Below are 26,830 nucleotides of genomic sequence, written 5' to 3' on the forward strand. Positions count from 1 at the left end.
AAAATACCATTAGCATTTCTGGTGGAGAACGATCGCCACAGGCAACAACCGATTTACGCGCGTCCAACCGATGGGCAATTGTGCACATATGCATGACGTCAACTCCAGAAATGACCCAAAAATGTCACCCAAAAGGCACAACTGGTTGGAGCAGGACAGAACATAACCCTCGAGCAAAACGAGGATTGCCTGTACATAACAGTTTTAGGTGTATTCCTGTAACCACCAGCAAAGCAGAACTCAACCATTCCAGCAAATTCAATACAGTACTTCAAGCAATTTCTACGCCTCATATTTTTGAAGGACAGACAATTGGGTCTTTTTGATTTTTATAGAGGGAGTCATTTTCTAGATGAGTGTACAGTGTTAAATATGCATAAAGTGTATTTATTCATACTTAATATGTGAAAAATGTCCTATAACTTCCCCACCTTGTTTACATATCTAACTGAAATGGGTTTATTCACTTTTCAAGCTACATAATGCAACCTAATGAATCAGCACAAACAATAAGCTATTTTTGTTTGATGGCAAAGGTCTGACCAAGCTGCTTTTGTTAGCTTTAAAATTATCCAGAAAACAATAAATATTTATCCAAAGATCTGAAAGGTAGCTTCACACATAAGCAAACAGGTTTGAAAAGAAACACCGTGCATTTGCAAACTAAAAATTCCAAGCTAATATTTTTAGCAAAGGGACACATGGTCGTCTTCAACACAAGCCACCCAATTGATTGTTTGGTCAATTTGTGCCTCAGAGAATTTTTTTGTAAAATACAAACATACAAGAGATTAGCACTTGGAAGCCAGTGACGAGAATGCAAGCTCCTTCCTCCCATCACTGTTCTCAAGGGAAATGTCAGCACTGACCTTAAGCGCAGCTAATGTGAACCAGGGATCTTAAAAACCAAACAGTAACATTAACAGTGTAATCCTAAAAAGGTTTCCTCAGAAGTCTCACCGAGGTCAATGGGACTTACTGCCTGGTAGCTGCATTCAGAATTGTAGCCTAAATCATATTTAGGAGGGAGGTAGCACTTCACAGACCCTAAGCTAAGACTCGGGGTTGAAACCATTAGTTACGCTAAAAGACATTTGCTCATCTTTCATGTGTGCTTAAAATAAATCTTTGCAACCATCTGAGCAAGTTTATTCATGACCACTGACATTCACATTTAATGACAACCTGACGAATTACCTTCTCCAAAGGCTCTGAAACCTACCTATCTCCAGGACACGTGAAGTGTTGCAAGATTTAAAATGTGCTTTACTAAAGCAACACATTTATAATGGATTGTAAAGGACCTAGCATGCAGGATATGCAAGGCAACAGAAGAATTTAAGAACAAAAGAATCAACTTGTTGGACTGTCCAAGGTTCATCCAGTAGTTTCAAATAGCAGCCAGGCATATCGCTCTGGAAGTTTATACACAGAATATGAAGACGAAGGCCAAATCCTGCTCAACACTGAAGATGGAGGTTCCATTTAGCTATTATGGCTTATTAAGTCACAGATAGACCTATCTGCACTGTCAATTATAGTTACAGTCCTAGCTTTGTGGGGAAATATGAATATATTCTGGAGAACCTGAGGGGAAAAAAATATATGTAGGATGTACTCTAGGTGGCAGTAAAATATTATGGTAGAAACTGAACGAAGTATTTTCAGTACACCCAAGGCAAAGTAAACACATTTATACATGCTATTTACTGCCTCAGCTCTACATAAAATTAGTTTGCTGTTTTACATGAAGGTTTGCCATCATTCTTAAGTTGTTTTTTTCTAGTACAGTATCAGAACATTTACCTGTACCTGGGTAAGCACGAAGACAAAAATATGAAGAAAATGTACGCACTAAAATATGCCCCTTCCTTGTGTTCCATTGTCATAGATTTGTTGCATATGAAAACAAGCAAACCTTCCCCACACACTGCAAAAGGAACCAATCCCCACAAGTTCAGCCATGAATCAAAAGTCATTTACTTTGTACAAGAAAAGTGAGGAATCTTTTTGACTCCACGGGCCATTAAGTCTTCATCAAGAATGGCCTTGTGGGCCAAATTTGACAGATGGGTGCAGCCAAGGTGCAACGTGCTTTGAAGTCCCAAAATCAGGACTTTAAAGCACTATGTACAGCATGGGTATGCAAACTAAGGCCCGGAGGCCGGATGCGGCCCAATCACCTTCTCAATCTGGCCCATGGACGGTCTGGGAATCAGTGTGTTTTTACATGAGTGCTTTTATTTAAAATGCATCTCGGGTTGTTTGTGGGGCCTTCCTGGTGTTTTTACACAAGTAGACTGTGTGCTTTTATTTAAAATGCATCTCTGGGTTATTTGTGGGGCATAGGAATTCGTTCATTCCCCCCCCCCCAAAAAAAAGTCCGGCCCACAACACGGTCTGAGGGGCGGTGGACTGGCCCACGGCTGAAAAAGTTTGCTGACTCCTGATGTACAGAAATTTCTAAAATGGAGGTTCACTTGATGGGGGGGGGTTAAACTTTGCTGCTTTGGCTGTGCACCTTTGTTCCCTGCAGGGAACAGGAGAGCACAGGTACAGCAGGATTTGGCCTAGTCCTCCCACTCATCAGACGACATTATGAGTGATGCCAGCTGATGGGTAGGTAGGGCATGACTTGGGGGAAATGATGTCATGAGCCAACTTGGACTCCCTGGCAGGTCAATACGGGCCCACAGGCTGACAGTTCCCAACCCAGTTGTAAAATACGCACCTTGCTTAAAGCTATTAATCCCCTACTTATTTTCTACAGCAAATACATTTTCAAAATGTGAAAAAGTGTTGATACTTTAAACCAGGCACGTTCCTACTTTAAGCTAAGAAAAATCTTGAATAAAGGTAATTTGATTGGGGGACGGGGATGTAAAGAAACTAACAAGCATCCTTTTTAAAAAATAAGAAGCAAGAGATTTCTAGCTTAGCAAATAGCAGTCTAAAATGGTAAATTCTTAACAAGTATGTCTAAAACGTCTTAAAGCACAGTGCACACCTGCTCAGAAGAAAGCCCTGTTGTGTTCAATTAAATGTATTCCCAGGTAAGTGTTCATAGGGTGGCAGCCTACGTAAGCAACTGGACAGTACATGGTATTCAACCCAAATCTGACTCACAAAGACTTTAGCTCTCAGAAACGCTTTCCGGCCCAGAACAACCACCTGCAGGCAGATTCCCAGAACCACACAGGATAGGAAAGCACATGGGTGGACTGAATGAGCTTAGGGGCTTGTTTCCTACCCCTGTTCTTTGAAGTTCCTCCTTTTAACAAGGATACCATTTTGACAATTGTGCATTTTGGCTTTTAATAAAAACAAAAAGTAATCACTAAATTGTTAAATAAACCAATGGATTAATATTACGCAGTGAGAACTTTACCTGCTTCTGTCTGTAAGCTTTCCGATATCCGAAAACAGTGCATTTTACTGAAGTTGCGAGAACATAAGTGCACACAGTTTGGAGGAAGAATCATGTTTCTTAGTCTTCCAAATGTACATTCTGGAGGTACAATCACATAGCAAGCAGCATGAGCCTATGGAAAACACAGCATCAGGTTCTTGTAAAGTCATGTCTAATTTCTATTTCAGAGCTGTTTCCCACCCAATTTAAATTAATCTATACCCATAATTTGTGGATGGCAGTGTGTGTGTGTGTGTGTGTGGCAGAGATAAAGGGCACCCAAAAAAAAGTTGCAACCTTTGATAAAGTTAGTACTTCTTTCAGATCCCCTATCATATGGTAAATAATTATGAACACTTTAAAATTCTGTGTTATTTTACCAGTATATCCCCTTAGTCACAGAAGACAGATATTAAATATCAGTAAGCAAAGTTAATCCCATGTGAGCTCAAATATTCATATTCTATATGCTCAGAAGTTCAACGAATGGAAGAAGCTTGGTCACACAGAAAATGTGAGAGTGGATCAGCAATTTCCTGTAAAATTAATCAGGGAGCCATTTCATATTGGGGAACAATCCATTTTACAGATAAGTAAAAGCTTATTGCCTCAGTTCTTCCAGTTTTTTGTTTGTTTTAAAAAATTATCTTCCATTTAGTTTTCCCTCCTGGCTAGTTTACAAATGAAATGAAATACAAAGTACAACTGAACACAAAGTACAATGATCACAGCCTCTCTCCTCCCTATAGAGATTCATTAACCATATTCTTTATATATATATAAACCTGGTTAAACAGATAGTTCTGTAACTTGTGGAGTTTAATGAGTAGCAAATATAACACACTGGCACACTGGAAGCACTATTACTGATTGCCAAAGCACAATAAAATACAAGGTTAGATGTATTCAGATTCAGTGCCTAATACCTTTTCACCTTGGTGATTTCTGGCGTTGCAAGAATAAGCAAAACAAATACTCACAAACCTAATGCAAGTTTGGGATCACCAAGGTCAAATTTTTAGAGCAGGATGGGGGGATGCTGAAGCCTCACCACACTCCCTGCCCTCAAGTTGTCTCCCAGTGCCCCATCACTGGAAGTGATCCCAGCTGAGAGAAAATGCTGGGACGTGGGTCCCAGTCTGCTGCAGAGGAAAACTGCAAATTTGGAGAACACCCACAGTAAGACCCACTCCCTGTGTTACGTAAGATTGAGGCAGACCCAGACTTTAAGAAGAGACAGGTCTGCCACTGTCACATACTGCTTGGCCTTAAGCCTAGCTCAATACAAGTATTTTAGATGGACATATGTAGTTTCAACAGGGAAGAGAGACAAATGAGCCAGTGTGGTGTAGTGGTTAAGAGTGGTGGACTCGTAATCTGGTGAACCGGGTTCGATTCCCCGCTCCTCCACATGCAGCTGCTGGGTGACCTTGGGCTAGTCACACTTCTCTGAAGTCTCTCAGCCCCACTCACCTCACAGAGTGTTTGTTGTGGGGGGAAAGGAGATTGTTAGCCGCTTTGAGACTCCTTAAAGGTAAAGGGACCCCTGACCATTAGGTCCAGTCGTGGCTGACTCTGGGGTTGCAGCGCTCATCTCACTTTATTGGTCGAGGGAGCCGGCGTACAGCTTCCGGGTCATGTGGCCAGCGTGACTAAGCCGCTTCTGGCGAACCAGAGCAGCGCACGGAAACACTGTTTAGCTTCCCGCCGGAGCGGTACCTATTTATCTACTTGCACTTTGACGTGCTTTTGAACTGCTAGGTTGGAGGAGCAGGGACCGAGCAACGGGAGCTCACCCCGTCGCGGGGATTCGAACCGCCAACCTTCTGATCGGCAAGTCCTAGGCTCTGTGGCACCACCCGCGTCCCTTGAGACTCCTTAGGGTAGTGATAAAGCGGGATATCAAATCCAAACCCTCTTCTTCAACTGAGTAGCAGTACATATCCTATGCATGCAGAAGGTCCAGAGTGCACTCCCTGGCATTTCCAGTTAAAAAGATGTCAGGCAACAAGACTGAGAAAGACCTTTTGTCTGAAGCACTGGGGCATGTACAGCCAAGTCAGAGGACGTGCTGGGCTAGAGGGGCATGATATGCTTCAGTAGAAAACAACTATGTTCATATGATGTTTAAAATATAAACCAAATCACAAACACAAAGGAAGGGTAGTCTAAAGCAGAGTATGTTGCTACGGAAATAATTCCACATACTGTTACACCTAAAAGGGAATTTCCACAGTAGTGTACATTCTTAGTTTAATGCTGCCATTCAGAAACAAACAAACAAACAAAATGTATTTGAAGAGTAAAGAAAGGCAGTTTACATTTTCTGAGTTATTTTACTTGCAATGTCCAGAGTACACTTACTGTCCTGTTAGATAGTTCTTAAGATAGCAGAAACCCAGCCAGATGGGTTTTCTAAAAAGTGTTTATATAGTGACCACTTATGGATTGCAATGACAGTTATGATATTTTTCCAGACTACATGCACTGTATTATGGACATTTTAGTTATTTTGTTATTCTGTTTATTTGATGTTTTCATACCACACCCTTTGTCCATTCTGGAGCACAGGGAAACTTCACATATGAAATTGTTTAAAAACAACCATCTTTAATTAAAACAGTATACCTAAAGGAGCGTCTCCATCCCCATCGTTCTGCCCGGACACTGAGATCCAGCGCCGAGGGCCTTCTGGCGGTTCCCTCACAGTGAGAAGCCAAGTTACAGGGAACCAGGCAGAGGGCCTTCTCGTTGTGGCGCCCTCCCTGTGGAACGCCCTCCCACCAGATGTCAAAGAGAACAACAACTATCAGACTTTTAGAAGACATCTGAAGGCAGCCCTATTTAGGGAAGCTTTTAATGTTTGATGTATTAGAGGATTTTAATATTTTTTTGGAAGCCGCCCAGAGTGGCTGGGGAAGCCCAGCCAGATGGGCGGGGTACAAATAAATTATTATTATTATTATTATTATTATTATTATTATTATTATTATGGATTCTGGCAGGTTCACATACCAGGGTATCAAATTTGGAAAAAAGCAAATAAATCTTGTTTACGTACCAGAATGCCGCACCATTCACATCTCATACCCGAAAGAACCTCGGAAGAGCCACACGTTTTCCTGCAGACCTTACAACGTGCACCTGAAGAAAGATTTCCCTCCCTCCAGTGATGATGGTATGTATCCTACAGAAATTAAATAAATCAATTATTTTAAAAATGTACTGCAACCTTTAAAATTGCTTTAAAATCTTGGTAAAGCAGTTGAATTAGCTGCACTCGAAATCCGAATATCTAACCTTTCAGTAAGTCCAGAAAAATCAAGCAAAACAAACATTTAACGACAGAGTCTTCGAAGGAAGGAAAAAAAGTTCAACTTTGCATTAGGCCATTGGAAGCAAAGCTTTCCTAACAGATTTCTTTCCTCTGTTGTTTAAACAAAAACTTTTGTACTTACATGATCCTGACTGCCATCTTGATGGCACTGGCGACAGTCGCTACAAGCAAACGGGGCACAGTCTGTATGCACGTGCAGCTCACAAACTAGGAGTAAACAGAGGGAAAGGGGAAGAAATTGCCTCTCGTTTGCTTTACTCTTGCTTTTATCTCTATTTTTAATCTCCTACTTTACTTTTAAAATATATTTCATCGTTATTATAGTAAAGATGCAACATCATGTACACGATTAGCAGAACCATAAGAACCTAAGAAGAGTCTACTGGATTAGGCCAATGTCACAGCTAGTCGGACATCCTGTTCTCACAAGGACCAACCAGATGCAATCACAAGCAGGACCTGAGCAAAAAAGTAGTCTCCCCTGCAGGCACCAGCAACTGGTATTCAGAAGCACAGTACCTGTGACTGTAGAGGCAAAGCACAGCAACTGTGGCTAGCAGACATTGATAGCCTTATCCTCCATAAATTTGCCTAATTTTATTTAAATCCATCCAAGTGGGTGGCTTTAATGTAACAGGTAAAGTTAAAGGGACTCCTGACCATTAGGTCCAGTGATGGCCAACTCTGGGGTTGCGGCGCTCATCTTGCTTTATTGGCCGAGGGAGCCGGCGTACAGCTTCCGGGTCATGTGGCCAGCATGACTAAGGCGCTTCTGGCAAACCAGAGCAGCACAGGGAAACGACGTTTACCTTCCCGCCGGAGCGGAACCTATTTATCTACTTGCACTTTTATGTGCTTTCAAACTGCTAGGTTGGCAGGAACAGGGACCAAGCAACGGGAGCTCACTCCGTCGCGGGGATTCAAACCGCCGACCTTCTGATCAGCAAGTCCTAGATTCTGTGGTTTAACCCACAGCGCCACCCACGTCCCTAAAGTAACAAGTACAGAGGCCCAATGTGGGCCAGAACCACAATGGGGCCAAAGCATTAAGACACTACTCTGAAGACCACCAGGGTCTTGACCTGGAGCAGAGGTAGGCATGCTTGCTATTTACATGTTACAAACAACCAACAGCCACTCAATTTCTAATTTCATGAATAATGTCATGTCTACATTGGCCCTCAGTGCTTTGCATGCAAAAGATCCCAGCTCCAGTCCCTAGAATTACCAGTTAAAGGATCTTAAAAATCTTATTAAATAGGAATCCCAAAATTTGGGATCCATTCCAAACCGGTGCCAAAATTTTGCAATAGTTTGAACCCCTTTGGCACCACAAATCTCACTCTCAAAATGAGGAACTGATACTAAAACCTGGGTTCCCAATTAATGTCACAAGTTAACAGAACTCAAAATCCCATATTGCCCAATGGATTCCAAGCAATGTCATAGTTCTGCAATTGTTTTCAATCATTTTGGAGCACAAACCCCATGTTTAGCACTACCCCCCTAAAAAGCACAGTAACTAATGCCTCAAAGCTGGGAAATACTTCTGTCCCTTTGGGAAGCGGAACATGCTATAGTTTCAAATACAGAGTAGTTTTTTTTTCTTTAAAGTACTTTTCATTGAGATTTTTGTAACAGATAAAAGCCTTCCATCTTCTAACTAACAGAGACATCTGGGAGGGACTTCGCACATTTGCCTGAATGGCAAGTCTCTGCCTTGCTGATGGCTCATCTACCTAGTTTGTTTTATGTGTCAATGGCCTTTCCCTCAGGTGATCTCCTGGACATGGGGAGCTGGCCTGTCACTAATTTTTGCACTTGCTAGAACTCTGCCCAAGACCTTGGAGGCCCACCATCAATTGAAACAGACAGATATTGGGTTAGATGGAACAACTTGGCAGGGGGTTGGACTTGATGGCCCTTGTGGTCTCTTCCAACTCTATGATTCTATGATTCTAACTCTCTCAATATAGGCTGTTTTGTATGAAATCACATTAGATTTGTACATTGAGATTAACCTACGAAATCGCCATTTCTCATACAACATCAGCAACTGGTAAGTGCTATGAGAGCACATTTTTCAAGGGTAGTAACTCTGCTGGGAAAAGGGGGGGGGAGAGAGAAATTTGGCTTATCAACAGGCTTCCTCCCCACACTCTCTACAATCCCTCACACTTCCTAGTAAGTCCTCATTTATCATTCTAGGAAGTGTCTTAAAAATATTGTGCTTTTGCCAGGGTGGCAGATCAGTTAAGATACCAATTAGAATAAGCAGACAACACCATGATCCATTACAGTTCAGCCTTACCTTCACAGCGAAATGCTGGAGACTCCAAAAGCTTTCTGCACACGGCACAGAACTTTCTCTTGTAATGTCCTGGAGGGCCTAAACAATGTGCAACTGGAACCTGCACAGAAAACAAAGTGTGCTTTAACTGTATACTGTGCCCTTAAGATCTACAGGTGCAGCATAACTGTATACTGTATAGGCAACTAAAAACACTGAGCAACATGGGTGACTTTTAATTAATGTGTATTCAGTTTATGCCCAATCAGAAACCAAGGCCCTCTGTGAGAATCTTTTTTCTTTTTTAACCTCTCCCGTGAAAATATTGAGTCAGCAGCAGTCCAATCAAGCAATTTTAAAGATTAATTGTATTTATACAATTTCTTAATCACACTTCAGTAAGGAGATCCCATTAGAACATTGCCAACCACATCCCCAGGAGGGACACAGGACGATCAATTAGGTACTCACACCATCATGGTATAGCGATCTGCATCCCAGAAAGGCAAATATATATAGGCGCAAAATTACATAAGGAAAAAACACAAATAAATCACAAGAGAAAATGCTGCAAAGCTAGAAAAAAAGCCAGTGTTCCAATGACAAGGATCAATCTTAACTACGAGTTCTGGAAGAGTTGCTCCCTGTCTTGCAGGCCTTGTTCCACCTGGCCGGGGAGGGAAGGGGCCCTGACTGACTCCAGCTACAAAAGCTGAGCCTGCTGAACTGAGTCTTGGGCTGGGGTATTGTTTATGTTAAGTTGTGGGCGAACATATCAGACGACACAGCGATTCTTCAACAGCTCTTGTTTATTCAGAAGCCAGAATAGAACTGAACTGAAGAGCTCAGTCAGCCTGCTTATATAGAGCTCCAGAACAACGTAACTGTTGCAACTTTCTAAAACTATCCAATCACTGAATGCCGCTTTCGATCCTTCATTTGCATACAAACTATCCAATCACTGAACGTCACTTTCGATCCTTCATTTGCATAACTATCTACAGTATCCCCCTGCTGGCCCAGGGTGAGAACTTCAGTACATAACAATTTAGAAGTTCTGTTGGGGGGGGGGGTTGCTGCTGCTATTGATATTACTTTTTTGTATCTTTATTTTTAGATCTAATGACCCTATGACTTGTGTGGAAAGGTTGTGTACTTTTTGATGTGTTCTGCTTTTGTAATGTTTGTAATGTAAATCTTTTCATGTTGTAAACTACCTTGGAGCAAGGCTTTCACTTCGGGAAGGCGGCATACAAATAAAATGACAGTGATGATGAATAAAAAGGATGATGTAGTGCCAGCCACTTCTTACCCAGTGACCCAGGCATAAAAGGTTTCTCTGTTACACAAAGATTGCAAAAGGAATGTTCTCCCTTCTTTACGTTATCAAATGGCGCAATTTCTACTAACTGGTTTCTAACAATCAAAGAGAATAGTCACTTCCTTTGCCTCCGTGTCAGTGTACGGCTTAAAGTGGATATGCACCCAGGAACCACTATGCGCATATATTTTCTGCTTCTGAAAGTGGGTGGAAAGATGCAATTTTAATTACTCTCTCCAATCCCATCTTCCCCTTCCTCGTCCCCACAGAGGATACTAAGGAAACAGAGACTAATTATACTGTCCTCACCACACAGAGTCTCAGTTATTCCTGTTCTAAATACAGTAGTCACCGCAGACAATTTAGCTACATTAATTCTATGTGGTGATGTCACAAGACACCCTGACAAAGCTGTAGAATTTTTGCTTCTCATTTATTATTGAAAGCCCTTTCTAGAATATGATCTTGATATGAGCCATTAAAATCAATTAGCAAAACACAGCATAGCAATCTGATTCTATAAATGCTTTTAAAGCCATCTAAGTGCCGTTATTATACTGAACACATTATCTAATCAACATGCAATACTGCAGCAGAAAAGGGAAACTGCATTTTTTCTTCAAGAGAGAGAGAGAGAGAATACGAACAAATAAAAAACAAACACGTAGTTTAGCTCTAGATAATAGTACCATTAAGAGTTATTTGTGGCACAAGGATGCCTGTTCTATTTTCAGCTATCTTCAGCAGTTAAACTTCCTGTTTCGAGTTTTTGGTAGGGGTTTCCCTTTGCTGTGCAAGACTTCATTACACTGATAGGCTTAGAACAATGACACACGCAACTGCAAAAGGAAAACAATATACTAAACCAAAGGCACTCAGCCTGGAACAAAAGTCACCAGGGAGATGGTAAATTGTTACCTTTGAAAAGCTACCGTATTTTTCGCCCCATAGGACGCACCGGCCCATAGGACGCACCAAACTTTTTGGGGGGGAAATAAAGAAAAAAAAATTATTTCCCCCCCAGGCGCTTGTGGGGCCGGCAGCGGGGAGAACGCTCTTCTCCCCGCCGCCCGCCTGCAGACCAGGTCCGGGAACGAGCGGGAAGATGCGCTGCGCCTCCCAGCTGTCCCCGGAGCTTGCGGGGCTGGCGGCGGGGAGAAGCACGCGTCTCCCCGCCGTCAGCCTCCAAACCACATCGGAAGACAGCGGGATGGCGGCGTTCCGCCTCCCCGCTGTCCCACGACCTTGTGGGGCTGGCGCTGCGGCTCTCCTGAAGCCTGGAGAGTGAGAGGGGTCGGTGCACACCAACCCCTCTCGCTCTCCAGGCCTCAGCGAAAGCCTGCATTCGCCCCATAGGACGCACACACATTTCCCCTTCATTTTTGGAGGGGAAAAGGTGCGTCCTATAGGGCGAAAAATACGGTATGTTCAATGCACGGCTGAATTGGAGCCACGACTCACCAGCATAAAAATTATTCAGAATCCTGGAACATGCGAAATATTGACAAAGCTGCCTGTGAGCATGCACAGAACCCTTTTCAGCAACTACAGAATGACCTCATTCATATATGAGACATCATACTAGTTCCAATATATTACACAGCATACCAATGCATGCTGCCCTCATCTTCAGGTGCAAGTGGCAGAATGGAGCCAAGGTTTCAAGGCTTACTGTTATGGCTAAACCCAGGGTGATGGTTTATTTCCCTAAAACAAAACCACAAACAGTGAGCCAAGAACCAACAATGGCTTCTTGATTGTGGTTTGTCGGGGGGGGGGGGATCACAGCCCTGAGTTCGGATGAAACAAGTTTGGTTTGCTGTTCCTGCTTGCACCAGGGGAGAGCGAAGCAGAAGCAACCGAGCAGCTTGCAGTCCCCAAAAGCCATAAACCACAGGATATCATTACAATTCCACACAACACCCGCAATCTGGGGTTTTAGCTAACTACATCCTGGTTAGTAGAAATAATTTCCAGAAACCTGACATCCTTCATTTTAGAGATTAAGCACTTTCAAGGCAGCGACTTTTCTCCAATATCAACAAAAGCAAGTAAATCCATTGAAGTCAGCAGCAGTAGCTATGCAAATCTAGCTTGAAAAGAGGATTGCATTTGACTGTTTACACAGTAAACAATTTGCTCAGCAAGGGCCAAACTGGAGGCAATTAGAACAGATAAACACATGATGAAAAATACTTATCAAGATATGGTCTTGATATAATTCAATTCTGGTTTGGGGCACAAACCAAGCCGTTTGGGGCACAAACCAAGCCGTATACACACACACACACACACACACACACACATACACACATGCCCTGTTGCCACCTACAGGAGGCAGCAGAAGAATCAAATTCAACCTACAATATAGCACAATTCTTATAAGGTGGCTTCCTATGTTCTATGTTCTGCTAGAGGAAGATCAAGGGCTGCATGTGCCAGGGGCAAAACTAGGCTTTATTTCACCTGGGTCAAAGACCCAGTTTGGCACACTCCCATGCACATTTGCGTACCCATACACACACAGGCTGGGAGCCTTAATCGCTCCTCTGGAGGCTTCACCCAGGGCAAAAAACCTGACTAGCTTCCCCCTCCTAAAGCACAGCTCATGCACAAGGTGATTTGCTAAACTATAAATGCTGTAAGCAAAGCAAGCAAACAAATAAATCCTACATCTTATCTTATCCTTGTATACTTTGGGGTGATAAAAGCCAAATTAACAAGACAACAAAATATCTTTAGCCACCGGAAAAGATGCAAGGAAGAAGTACTGAACAAGACTGCATGCAGGTCAAAGCAATAGTAGCAAAAGACTTTTATCAGGACCAAATGGAACAACACATAAAGCAGTGAGAGGCTTTAGAGTTCAACCAGAACTCAAAAATAATTTCCTGAAGAGAGCTATACATGCATTTGTTTAAACTAAAATAGGTACAGTACTAGACAATAAGGGCTGCTCACAAAAAATGTTTGATATATTTTGGACTCCATCCAGCCTGTAACCAAGTCCAAGCAACAAAGATTCGTCATAGTACGCAAATGCCATAATTTCTCTTTGAACATTGTCGACACATGAACTTATCTGACTCATGCCATGCTTCTTAGTTTGTGAGCCTTTACTTGACCTTGAATTCCATGTCCTGCTTTAAAGTGACATTTTCATTAAGTCCGGGATAATCCCCATTTTGCTTAGCATCAAACGAAAAATTCAGACGAAGCTGACTCTTAGCCAGATTCCCTTTACCCTTAAGTATTCAAAATGCAATTCCTGGTTTATAACATTAGCATGCTCTAAGAATCCAGCAGGAAGAAATCTTTAACACCCTTCATATATTAGAACTTTCCACAAATAGCCACTTCGTATAATCAGCAAGAAGGGTAGGGGACAAAAATAGAAGCTTCCCATACATAGAATAAACTACCATTAAGCCTTCTGTTATGTTTTTAAGCTAAGAGCCAAAGTGAATATTTGCTTCATGTAGCCAACACACAATACAGCTGTCCCATATGGCTGCTTTTGGACAGCAGAATATTATCTTCGAAGCCCATCAGGCAGCCTGTAATTAACAGAAGCAGTTGAACATTTTATGACACCTTTTAATGCTGAAGACTTAAAAGTCACACGCAAGAGGGGGTTGCTTATGTTAGCTTGAAGGAAAAGGCTTCTGAGGATAAAGCACAGAAATAAAAAAGCATTCTCTGCAGTAGCAAATGAAGGAAACTCCACTGCAACCATGTCACTTATGATTGCTATAGTTTTAAGCTTAAAAAGTAAGTATCATGCTACAGAGGCAACATAAATTCAAGGGTATTCTCCTGACCTCAACTTTTTCAAAATCAACAAGAATCATAATGAAACTGACATAATAAAAAATGAAATCATCGTTGGCCATGACTTTGAACCAATATTATGGATGACATACTAAATCTAAACTTAAATGCAGAAACATACAATTCCACAGCCTCTCCTTTTCCCACCCCTCTGCCTGAAGGAGCTGTTGTCAAAGTAATATCCAATAAGAAAATGTCTGTTCCTTCTCCTTTTCATCGTGTTCCAGAATGTAGACATGTATTCACCTTGAAAGGTATATAGGCATATCAGGAAATCAGGGTCCACTTGATTCTAGGGTATTTTCAAAAGGGGTGATAGGAGCTATTATGTCACCCTGACAACTCTCCATCATTTGGCTCTGAACACCTGGTCTTTTGCATGGCCAATGATCACGAAGACCTTCATATGTCTAGAAGAGGGATGTCCAACAGGTCGATCGTGATCTACTGGTAGATCCCCGTGAGGTTTTGGTAGATCGCGGCCGACCTCTGGCTCCCTTTCCTTAGCATCACTAAAACTGACTCCTGCACCACCCCCTTGCCCCGCCTTCCATTGTTGTATGATCTCTGGAAGGGAAGATGGAGCTTTCTCTGTGTTGCTGTTTTGAGCCATAGTGATCTTCTTGTGAGTGATTTTACCCCTTTGTCCCTTGCCTTTAACCCCCCCAAAATGTAACTCCTCCCCAAAAAGCTCAACTGTGAGCTGAACCCCCCCAAAAAATGGGGCTTTCCTCCTCCCTAAAAAAAGCTGAACAACTTTGAGCTGAACCCAAAAAAACCTCAACAACTTTGAGCTGAACACCAAAAGGGGGCGGGGGGAGTAGATCACTGCCAGTTTTTAATTCTGAAAGTAGATCGCAGTCTTTTGAGAGTTGGCTACCCTTGGTCTAGAAGATATTATAAAATCTCTAAACTAAAAAGAACTGTTCTTCACAAGTTGTACAATTCCATCTGCACCCTATTTAGCCACCTACATGTAGATACTATCATAACTGCATTTGCTTTGATTATATTTCTATGAACAGAACTAAAGGCTTCAGATATCTCCAGTTTGTGTTCCAGTAAACAATAGTAGCGATAATTCTTAAAGTAACAGGGAAAAGTTCAGGCCAGACTGAAATACTGAATACAATTTTGAAGATCTATTTTAAAATGTCCCAAACTCTTGCAAGATAGGAGTTTCCATTTATTATCCTTGCACAAGATTGACCACATGTTGTCACACAATGTATTATATTGCCTTATTTCAGTTCTGCTAAGTGATATTTTAATGCTGCAAATTTTCCAGATCTTCGGGACAGAATAAATACTGCTAGGCATTTCATTACCTCTTCTAGTTGTTAACAGAATTAGTATACTGAAATGTTAACCTACACCTTTGTTTAGGGACAATTTGTTATTTTGTTTACTTGTATTTCTCCTACAGAAACATTTCATGGCACACCAAAAAGCATATAACATCAAATGGTTTTCAGCATAAAGGCAGACGAAAGGGAAGGAGAAAGAAACTCAAGAGTTAAGCAGGAGAAGTAGACATTTTGGGCAACTTACCCTTACAAGACTCGGAGCAACACAAGAGCATGGCATCTTCACATGCTTCAGGCACTTCTCATGAGACATAAAATTGCAAACTGTAGAAAAGAAAGTATGTGTGTTAATCGGTCATTAAAAACCCCATTAAAAATCCAATTACACCATTAATCCCAGATTCAATGTTGTATTGTGTAAAGGAGTCCTTGCTTTTTTCTGTCCTGAAACTGCTGTTAGTTTCATTAGATGACCCCAACTTCTAGTATTAGGAGAGAAACTTCTTCCTATCCCTTTTCTCCATACCACCACAATTTTTTTATAAACCTGTCGTGTCCCTCCATACTTGCCAAAAAACAAACAAACCCAAATGTTGTAGAATTTCCTCATAGTCCCAGCCCCTGATTATTTTGGTTATGCTCTTCTACCTCTCTTCCAGAACTAAGCTCTCCTTTTTCAGATTCTGTAAGGGTACTATGCTTTCTGAAGTTTTATTTTCAATTCATTTCTTAAATCATCTGCAGCATGGAATGTGCATTTTTCACAGCTACAGCCTACCTTCTCCCATCTGAAAGATGGGGACAATAGTTGCCTACCATACAGAGATAAAGTATCTAAAGCAGTCTGAAGCACTGAATTCTGCTATATAAATTATTCAGAAAAGTGAAAATCCAAGCAAACTGCAAAGAGCTCCAAATCAGTTTCTCCAGATTGGGTGACTAGACAACTAAATAGCAAAGGCAGGTCAATGAAAGCAAGTGTAAAAAGAGGCACATAAGGGCAAAAAATCCTGTTGTTGCATGCAGACTGATGTCTGAACTAGCAGTGGCTAGCTAGGAAATACATACTGGGGTTTTAGCAGATAGCTCAATAAAAACATCAACCGAGCACATGGCAGCTGTGAAAAAAGGACATCCTTAGTCACACCTTGTCATTATGCTCTATCAGTGCTTGAATTCCACATCCTGTTACATCTATTGTCACATGTAAATCTTGTGATCAACATACAGTAGTTTGAACCCATTTCTTATTCGCTTTGACTTCTTCCTATGTGGTGTCACTGGCAAGGCAATTCCACATTTTCTATGTTGTCTTGTAATTCCAAACATGTTTACTTAAGTCCAACTGAACTCATTAAGATTTAACTTCCTCATGAGTATGCGTAGGCTTTCAATCTTACTCACACAGGCAGCACCAATTTTCAAGGAGACAATGGCTGCTTTTCAGATGCTAAAAATTTAGCTGCCATTTTAAAAGGGCTCTGTGGGATTTGCCATCTTTTGATCATGTGCTACTCATTTTGTTTGAAGGGTAATTGCTTCTATTTCTTTCCATTGTTCTCTTCAGCAGATGCTGCAGCTGAGCGCAGATGACCTTGAAGCTATCAGCTACTGGATGCAGAAGCAGAAGCCTTTATTGTTTGTAGCGTTTAGGCTGAATCATCTAAGTCGTTGCTTTATCTATCATAGCTGTTTTAAGTCGTGCTGATTAGAGTTCTCAATCAGAACCTAAATTAATATGCAAAGAGTGGATCCTATTAAGTGCTATATAGTTGATGACAATTTGAGCTCCTTGGACTGTAATACAAGAAACTGGGAAAGTGAGAGTTTAAAACTTGTTTTTGCTCATTTCTGTGCTATACCAGTTTATATTAAATTTAACTTCATAACAAGGGCTATTACTTGACAATAATAAAGTATTATTATTATTATTATTATCTACTAGATTGCCTACACAATAAAAGCTTTGTGGCCAATATCTGTCTATTCCACAACATGCTTTCAAAAAATGATTCTGTAAATATTTAATGGAAAAGAGTATTTTTGTCTGAATTATGAATAAACAAATCCTTTCTAGGAAACATGTTGGTAAATATAGTATGACATCAAGGTGATATATTTGCTTTGCAATACCATATAAAATATTTTTTGAAACAACTTCCTCATTAGTGTGATCGTTATTAGCCAAGGCCCTGCTAAAGTTGTTCATATTTTCAACGACTTCCATGGACAGGGCCTTTTATTCAGTGGCTGACAACTGAGGAGGCAAAACATCTCACATATAGAAAAATGACACATTTCAGCAATTCTTTTCTTTCATAAGCAAAAGAAGAAAAGAAATAGAAAAAAGTCCTTAAACTTTTTTTAAACCCTCTACCATTTTTTAAACAGCGTAAAACTTTTATTATCCTAGGTGTAAACAAAAACTATAATAGATTTTTAAATTGGTCCAGTTTAACCGGGGAGGGGGGGGGGATTCGTTGGTATCACATTCCAAAACTATAGTCTTAAAGACAAAAGCAACTGCAGAACATTGGACCCTCACAATGCAACTTAAATTCCTCACTGAATTATTAGGAAGCCCTGGAGAAGAAAACACAAGAGATGCATAGGTAAAATACTGGGCTCACAATAAATAATGGTAGGGGTCTAATACCCATAATAACCTAACAGGGGTTTCCCCCGAAAAGCATATTATAAGGAAGAGTTCAGAATTTAATCTAATTTAAGGCCATTTCTACCATGCCTAATTTCCCAGAGAAACCACAGGTAGCTAATGAACTTGCTCAACAGAAAATTCCATACTGATATTCAGCCATTGGAAAGCGAAGCTAATATCTACCTTTCCTTCATGTCAATCAACTGCTCCTTTTACATATAAGATAGAAAATTGTACAAACTGTAGAACTGTTGAGCTATTGCAGACTCAAGCAAACAGCCCCAATTAGTTAGTTTCTCAAACCCGATGTATCATCATGTATGGCTGGTGGGTTTTCTTGTTATGAAAGGTTTTGAAATAATTTAGTAGTAGTCCTGGAAATAAATTCGGCTTCCGGATGGATAGGCAGTTGAAATGTTTTGTTTTTCCCCTTCAAGACTTCCAAGTTCCACATCATAAAAGGTCGTGCCTTCCATTAGTTGCAAGATATTGATTCTCTCGGTCTGGTTACAAGTAATTGATGCATTCTGCTCCACTTGTTATCACAACCTCTTCTGTCTTTTGAATCAAGGATGAAATTGCTTCTACAGGCAAACTTCCAGAACTGAATACTTTGTTCCAGTTTTTTAGATTAAGTGCATGTGAGAAAAGAGTATCCGGTAAACCCAAACTGCTTCTGAGACAGGAACAAGCGGCTCAGAAAACCTTATCATTTGAACTTGAGTTAGTTATCAAGGTTATCAAGATAGGCAAAACCAGTCTGTGATTAATTATGAACCTAACCATGTGCGTGTGTGCGTGTGCACTTCTTCCCAGGTGAGACATGCATCCTGGGTTGAGATAATATCTTCAGTGCTTGTAGTATTAAAAAAAAAAACAACACAAGGAGGGAGGGGAGCCCTAGAATGTGGCACTCGGCAATTCTCCTGGGATAAGTAGCAACTGCCTCCAAGCAGTTGGCAGCCTACACATCCCTATGAGGGACACTCATGGGCTCCAACAGGCAAGTAGCTGCTAAAGGCTGGAAGAGACAACAGCATGACGCTGTGCTCAGAATGGTAAGACAGAGGAAGAATGGCTGGACTACTTGGAAACACAACAAGACTGGGTAGGATTCAGTAGTAAAATCAGCAGCAACTAGGCCCCGGACAACCTTCAAAAACCTCCTCTTAACAACAACGGGACACGGCAAGGGGATGGTATCAGCAATATACAAAATACTACTCCAAAATCCCACAAAGCTCCTAGACGTAATCAAAAAACAATGGGAGAACGACATAGGCTATGAGATTAACCCCACTCAGTGGACCAGAATATGGTCTAAACCTCCCTTTAAATCGGTATCAGCGAAAAGGAAAGAACTCACTATGAAACTCACTTACAGATGGTACCTAACACCAAGGAAACTAGTGCTAATACGCCCAGGAACCTCATCAAAATCCTGGAGAGGATGCACCTCCACAGGCACATACCTCCACGTGTGGCGGGAATGCCCCAAAATCCAACTATTCTGGACAACAATCATACAAGAAATATGCAAAATAAACTAAGCAAGTATTAGAAGTCATCCCAGAACTGGCGCTACTAAACATCTTCCAAGATAATAATGCCCACTCACATCATAAAGAGCTCATAACCCACCTACTCTCAGCAGCCAAAAACATCATAGCCAAACACTGGAGAGACCTGTCAGGAGTAAGCATGGATCAGTGGTATCAAATAGTATGGGAAACAGCTTTATTAGAAAAACTAACCAATAAACTGAAACTGACACGAGGACAAATAGAAGAAGACGCCTTCACACCAGTAAGGCTCCCCTATATCACATACACAGCCCAACAAGACAACGACAAGAATCCACCAACAGCATACGAATCAATATGGCTAACCTGATACAAAAACACCCACCCACCCCACTCACACATGAAAACAAAGTTCACCACAGCCAATCACAAACAATCAACCACATCCGAGGCCAACCCCAACCTCTCTCACCACCAAAGGAACACAAGCGAATAGTAAAGAGAACCTGCACAAGCGACGCTGACACAAAACCCCACACATACATTAAGTAAAATAGAAGCACTGCCACCCGACTCCAATCACACTCACCATGCCCCCCTCCACCTCTTTCACCCTTTTCTTCCTAATGTAACACTAACGTCTCAACAAATGAAACTGATCTGTAGAAAAAGGAGACACAGCACATAATTTTGTAAACCAAGAAATCTTTAATAAAAAATATGTTTTAAAAAAACAAGACTGGGTAGGGAAGAAGAAGACAACACTGCACAGTGTGGCAATGGTTGAACAACTGTTTCCAAGATTAGGCCACCACCCTCATACAGTGGTACCTCTGGTTGTGAACGGGATCCGTTCCGGAGGTCCATTCGCAACATGAGCAGAACGCAACCCGCGTCTGCGCGTGCCGCGATTCGCCGTTTCTGCCCATGCGTGTGACATCATTTTGTGCGTCTGTGCATGTGTGAGCGGCGAAACCCGGAAGTAACCCTTTCCGGTACTTTCAGGTCGCCACGGGACGCAACCTGAAAACGCGCAACGTGAAGCAAACATAACATGAGATATGACTGCATTAACTATTAGGTAAAAATTAGCTGCTAAATGGAAAAGTACATCTCAAAAATACACAATAAAGTTTGGTAAAAAAAGCTTGGTAAATACACCAGGTAAAGCTTCAGAAATATGCACAGAAACTGCCTATCTAATTTGCCATAGGGACAAATAGACATCAAAACCAAGCTCACGATTGACTTCTAAATGGTGGGTTGACTGTGTGGCAAAGACCTTTTACAGCTGTGTTTCTTAGAAAACCAGAAGTAAAAATAGCTATTTCTAACCTAATGTTCATTCAATCAACATTGGGTGTATGCTTCCGGGGAGGGGAAGACTTAGCCTGCGTGGAAAGTAACAACTGCTACAAGATTTAATGGCACAAGCAGGCTTCACTTTGAGTGTAGTCCATCTTCCCATTTGGATGGATTTGGCCCATGGGCAGGAACAGTACTGCCCCTGTCAATTTAGTGATGCATAACTGTGCCCTAGTATGTTGCTTAGCAGTTATAGGCCACTGTTGATACCTGCTAGAGTATACCTGCTGTGGTATATGGGGGAGGCCCATACTTTTCACCAGGAAACCCCAGTTAGAAATGGAGTCAAAACTGTGGAAAAGATAAACAAGCTATCAGGAGGCTGTGCAGAATCTGAACCACAATGGCCAAGAAAATCAAATACAATTCTAGCACAGTGGAACTAACACCAGATCCTCAGGCTTATGCATGTATGGAGGGAAACCTAATAGTCCAATATCCAGGAGCCTGAAACAACTGACTAATTGAAGCAGAAATCTTACTCACTGTGGCAGTGCTGCAATTGAATGAAGAAAGAAGTTACAGCCAAAGACGTTTAAGTGATCTCATTTCCCTCTTCAACTACAGTCTGGGTTATTATTTGCCAATGGGATTGCCACAACCCAAAATTTACTTAGGTTTCCAGAAAATGCACTCAGATGACTGCTAACTTTTATGAAATCTACAAGTTTTGCTCTCTTTTTTTGAAACAACAGTCAGCATTGTGGGGCAGGGGGAGATCTCCCTAGAAAATCAGGGCCTTTATAACCATGTTTGCCTCACAAAGCAAGTCATGGTATTGAAACAGAAGAATTACATGAAGTATATAAAAACTCTCGATGGATACCTTAAGTCAGAGGTTTTCAACCTTTTTGACTCCACAGCTCCCTTGACTGACTACATTCTTTCTGTGGCACCCCTGTGGGGCTCAGTTATGTCACCCATTGCCTGAAGAGCTGGCAGCCTCTCAACCTTTTTCAAACACCCTCCCTTGTGGAGTGTTCCCTCAGCTTCCTCGCCTCTCCCCTCTCCTTGGGAGTCCTCTGGGCAACTGCTGCTGCCTCCCCTGGTCTCTGAGCTCCCCCACCCTGCCCCAAAGAGAGGTGTCTCCCAGAGGCATCATTCACCTGTGGGGCTCATAGCCAGGGCTGCTGCAATAAACAGCTGTGCAAGCCTTTGGGAGGTAGAGACGCAAGAGGGCATAAGAGGAGGGAGGGAAGGAAAGAGGGACAGTGGTCAGCATTGCCTGTGGCATCCCTGACCATCATTCAAGGCACCCCAGGTGCCACAGCACACTGGTTGAAAATCTCTGCCTTAAGTGATAAAATTTATTAAACAGTGATCATAGGACCTATATCCAAATTGAAAACTTTTGCATGTTACTGGCCCTAGACTTCTCTCAAATTTCCTTTTCTGGTTCCTACAGAAACTGTCAGCTCTCCTTAAGAAATCCTTTGGCATGAAGCTCCCAAAAACATACAGTTGATCAGTTTTGGTAATCAAGATAAAGTTATAAGATCATTTCCTGGAATTGCAGTCCTCTTTTCAACAAGCAACCTTTGAACTGAGAACTCAGGGATGAGGACCAGATCAAGAGAGAACTGGGCACTCTTCACAAATATTGTATGTGTGATAAATAACGGGATTATTCTTGAACCTAACTATCTAACAGCACAGGAATTTTAGCAGTCTTTTCACAAAGGTGTCAAAATTCTCGATTATCACATTGAATATCGCTTATGAGTTTGTGGTTGAGTCATCACTTTCCTTACTGCTAGTTAAGTGAATCAACTTTCAACGAATCAGTGAGGAAGGTCAGACACTAGTAAGTGAGCAGCAGAGAAGGTCTATGGCAGGTTCAAGCAACAATGGAATCAAGCGTAACTAAAATAAATGGGGAGGACATGCTGGGGAAATTAATTTGTACAGAGCAACTTCAAAAGGTGGAGGGATCCAAGTCAAAAAGAAAACTAATCTATCAGTGTTAGAAACTCAGATATATAAGCTGGTTGCCAAATGGCATCTTAAACCAAGGTTACAGTCGCCAAAATGAAATATCTAGGTGCCATTTTGGGGCAAGACAGTTCTAAAGTCTTATTTTTCAAATGATTTAGACACAGTAGCAAATTGTTACTCTCCTGTCATGTGCAGGAAAATCAGGGCACATGAGCCCAAGATTCATCACTACTTGTTTCTGATTCACCAAACCAAACTTTAATGGATTATCTGAATGTAGTTAGTGTCTACTTTTGCAATCTGGAGTGTGCTGTGGGGTTACATGTTCCCTCTATCTCCCTTGTTATTTCACCCACATCAGTGTTCTTCAACCTTGGGTCCCCAGATGTTGTACTACAACTCCCATCAACCCCAGGAAACAACAACAAAATGCTCATAGCAAATCCACTGCCTCACATGAATTTTACCCATCCCATCCCCAATGTGTTTTAACTACAGTGGTACCTCAGGTTAGAACTTAATTCGTTCCAGAGGTCCGTTCTTAACCTGAAACTGTTCTTAACCTAAGGTACCACTTTAGCTAATAGGGCCTCCCGCTGCTGCCACGCCGCGGCCGCGTAATTTCTGTTCTCATCCTGAAGCAAAGTTCTTCGGACCCGGGTGGTGCTGTGGGTTAAACCACAGAGCCTAGGACTTGCCGATCAGAAGGTCGGCGGTTCAAATCCCCTTGATGGGGTGAGCTCCCGTTGCCCGGTCCCTGCTCCTGCCAACCTAGCAGTTCGAAAGCACATCAAAGTGCAAGTAGATAAATAGGTACCGCTCCGGCGGGAAGGTAAATGGCGTTTCCGTGCGCTGCTCTGGTTTGACAGAAGCGGCTTAGTCATGCTGGCCACATGACCCAGAAGCTGTACGCCGGCTCCCTTGGCCAATAAAGCGAGATGAGCGCCGCAACCCCAGAGTCGGCCACGACTGGACCTAATGGTCAGGGGTCCCTTTAACTTTATGCCCAGGTTAAGATGGAATCCACTGATTAACAATACCTCATAGTTAAAGCCAACAATGAAGGGCAAGGGAGTATTTACATGGGGTGGGGATGCAGCACATGAGCCTAAGTCATGCTCCATATCTCCTAGCCATGGCTAGATGAAAAACATTATATATGACCAGATCTAATGGTGAGCCATTGTAAATAATGAAGAAAATTGATGGCACAGACTTAGAGATGGAAGCATACAAGTCCAACCAAGTAGGCTGAGCTGTTTGTATTGCTATTTCCTTCAGAACTCTTTTTTAATGAGAAATAGTAATTAATCTTGTTTATTTTTTCTAACTTATGGATAAAGTTTTCAGAGATGTAAAAAAGATTAAAATTAGGTTAAAATGTAGCCCATTTCAGTAGCAGTCCTGAAAAAGAAATTCTGAACATTTTCAATGCACTTTAAAACAAATTGTATGCCTAAACTTTGTTTTAATTTGCTCTGAGTCAAAAATCCCACAAAGCTTTAGCTTGTAGATGAACTCAAAAGTGCAATTATGCAGTCAAAATTGCTATTTCTTAACTGCAAATGTTCACCTCAAATACTTTATATCCATTGTTTAAAACATTCAGAGCATAACCACACTGAGCAGACATTTTATGATGACTTTTCCTCTAGCCAAGGACCATTCATAATGAATGTAATTTATCAAGGTGTGTAGGAAGGAAAGAAGTACAGTCTTATGAAAGAGACAGAAATTGGATTATTGACTAAAATGGGACCAGGGATGAAAGGGAAAAAGCTGTGTAAAAGGCCATGAGAAGTAAGACATTCTTTACAAAAGAGACTAATATTAGTAAAAAGGTAAAGGGACTCCTGACCATTGGGTCCAGTCGCTGATGACTCTGGGGTTGCAGCGCTCATCTCGCTTTATTGGCCGAGGGAGCCGGCGTACAGCTTCCTGGTCATGTGACCAGTATGACTAACCCGCTTCTGGCAAACCAGAGCAGCGCATGGAAACACCATTTACCTTCCCGCTGGAGTGGTACCTATTTATCTACTTGCACTTTCAAACTGCTAGGTTGGCAGGAGCAGGGACCGAACAACGGGAGCTCACCCAGTCGCAGGGATTCAAACCACCGACCTTTTGATCAGCAAGCCCTAGGCTCAGATGTTTAGACTACAGCGCCACCCGTGTCCCTAATCTATGGGTCAATATTTCAATGTTTATCAGCTAAAGAAGGGACTAGAAAACAAGGAAGGAAAGATCTACTGAACACGTTCCTAAGTATATTACTGCTTTGCATTGAAGTAATGATTAAGGCAAGCAATAACGTATCACCTTTACATCAAGACTTTCCTTTGTTATTTATGATAAACATTTTTGTGTAATCTTCTGTAAGTGAGTTCGCATAAGATTCTCTCTCTTCTCACACAAAAAATAGGCACTTCAGTGTTCTTGGTTTAAACTTCTTCCAAATTAGTTGATGCAAAAGAACTCCTGGTTGGTGCATAAACACACACACACTACTGCATTGCTCAATTATACCTAGCTATATAGTATATGACTCATTCCCTGGGTTCCATACCTAGCTCACACCCTCTTTTTTTGTAATATGGATATGAGCAATGCTTAATCATAGTGCCACTCTAAATCTTTAAATAAAGTATGTCACCCTTCTGTATGCGACCTTTGTGCTCAAGGCCATCTTATGATGTCTGCATCTTAGCAAGTTAGAACAGATCAGTGTGGTGTGTCAAGATGTTTAGACCCTAATGCATCAAGAACAAACAGGGACAACAGCTGCTTCCTCCAAAGGAAAGGGAAGGAAACAGCCCTGCAGACTCAGAAATTATGCATAGCATAAAAGTTCAATTAGGCTCAGTGTGTCCAATAACTTGCTTTACACTCAGGATGCAAGCTAGGTAAGAGAAGCAAGTCTCAAAGCCAGATGATCCTTCCCCTTTTTATCATGGTCCCCTTACTGTATGGAGAAAAAACCAAATTATCTGGGGAGATCTTACTCCCAGTAAACTGGCTCCCACCTCAATAAAGACCAAGTAGCAAAGTATCATATTGAACAGGCTCTAACAGCTGGAAGAAAAAGGATCTTTACCTGAAACTAACAAGGATGTCAAAACCATGTTTCAGAAAGAAAGAATAATCTAGACAGGACGGAATGCATGCCACAGTGAAAATAATCCAAGTTCTGAATAAAGGATAATTAAGTTCTTTGTTCAGAATAACCTTCAGGTTGTTCAGTATTTATTTCAACTATAAAATGTAGGTTTCTGGTGGAAGGCAAGATAGAGAAAGGAAAACAACAGAAGTGTCATACCCTGGCCAGTGGAGCTGTGCCCAAAAAGGCACAGAGAAAGTCCATTGTGGCGACTGTAACCTAGGTTTAAGGTGCCATTTGGCCATTACCTTATATATCCGAGTTTCTAACACTGGGTGCCCTTCCTATGCATATAAGAAGCAGCCTCTACAGGCATACTGGCATCTGCACAGAGTTTTTCTATGCAAAGGTGATCCTGACTGGTCCAAGATCTCCATTCATATGAAGGAGCTCTATGAGTGTACATCAGGACATGCACAAAACCTCTTGCCATGTGCACCAAATGCATGGCATGGCTAGCATGCACAGCAGAGGGGGGGTACAACCCTATTCCCCCTTCTCTCTTCTCCTTTAGTGAAACCAATACCATTTGCATAAGATGACCTACCAACCTCCAAGATGGAAGAATAGCAGGCCATGAACAGGAGGCAATTTTACCGCAGAAAACAAGGGACACTAAGGAACAACTCTTCAGCCCACCAATAGCAACCCATCAGCGTGGAAGGACCAAGACCCTGCCAGTCCCAAAAGACTCAA

General features: G+C 41.7%; 1 protein-coding gene across 1 annotated transcript in view; it reads right to left on the reverse strand.

Moving 5' to 3' along the window:
- The window catches only part of DGKQ (diacylglycerol kinase theta), a 70,606-nt gene that overhangs the window by 40,772 nt on the left and 3,004 nt on the right, over positions 1–26,830 (reverse strand). Inside the window, exons 2-6 of the mRNA XM_083593039.1 lie at positions 15,740–15,819; positions 9,058–9,157; positions 6,868–6,953; positions 6,471–6,596; positions 3,389–3,542 (exon numbers count right to left, since the gene is read on the reverse strand). Of these exons, the coding sequence (XP_083449165.1) occupies positions 3,389–3,542; positions 6,471–6,596; positions 6,868–6,953; positions 9,058–9,157; positions 15,740–15,819 (546 nt within the window). The remainder of the gene's footprint in view (positions 1–3,388; positions 3,543–6,470; positions 6,597–6,867; positions 6,954–9,057; positions 9,158–15,739; positions 15,820–26,830) is intronic.

This window comes from Podarcis filfolensis (assembly GCF_964270895.1).
Source record: "Podarcis filfolensis genome assembly, chromosome: 17".
Lineage (NCBI taxonomy): Eukaryota > Metazoa > Chordata > Lepidosauria > Squamata > Lacertidae > Podarcis > Podarcis filfolensis.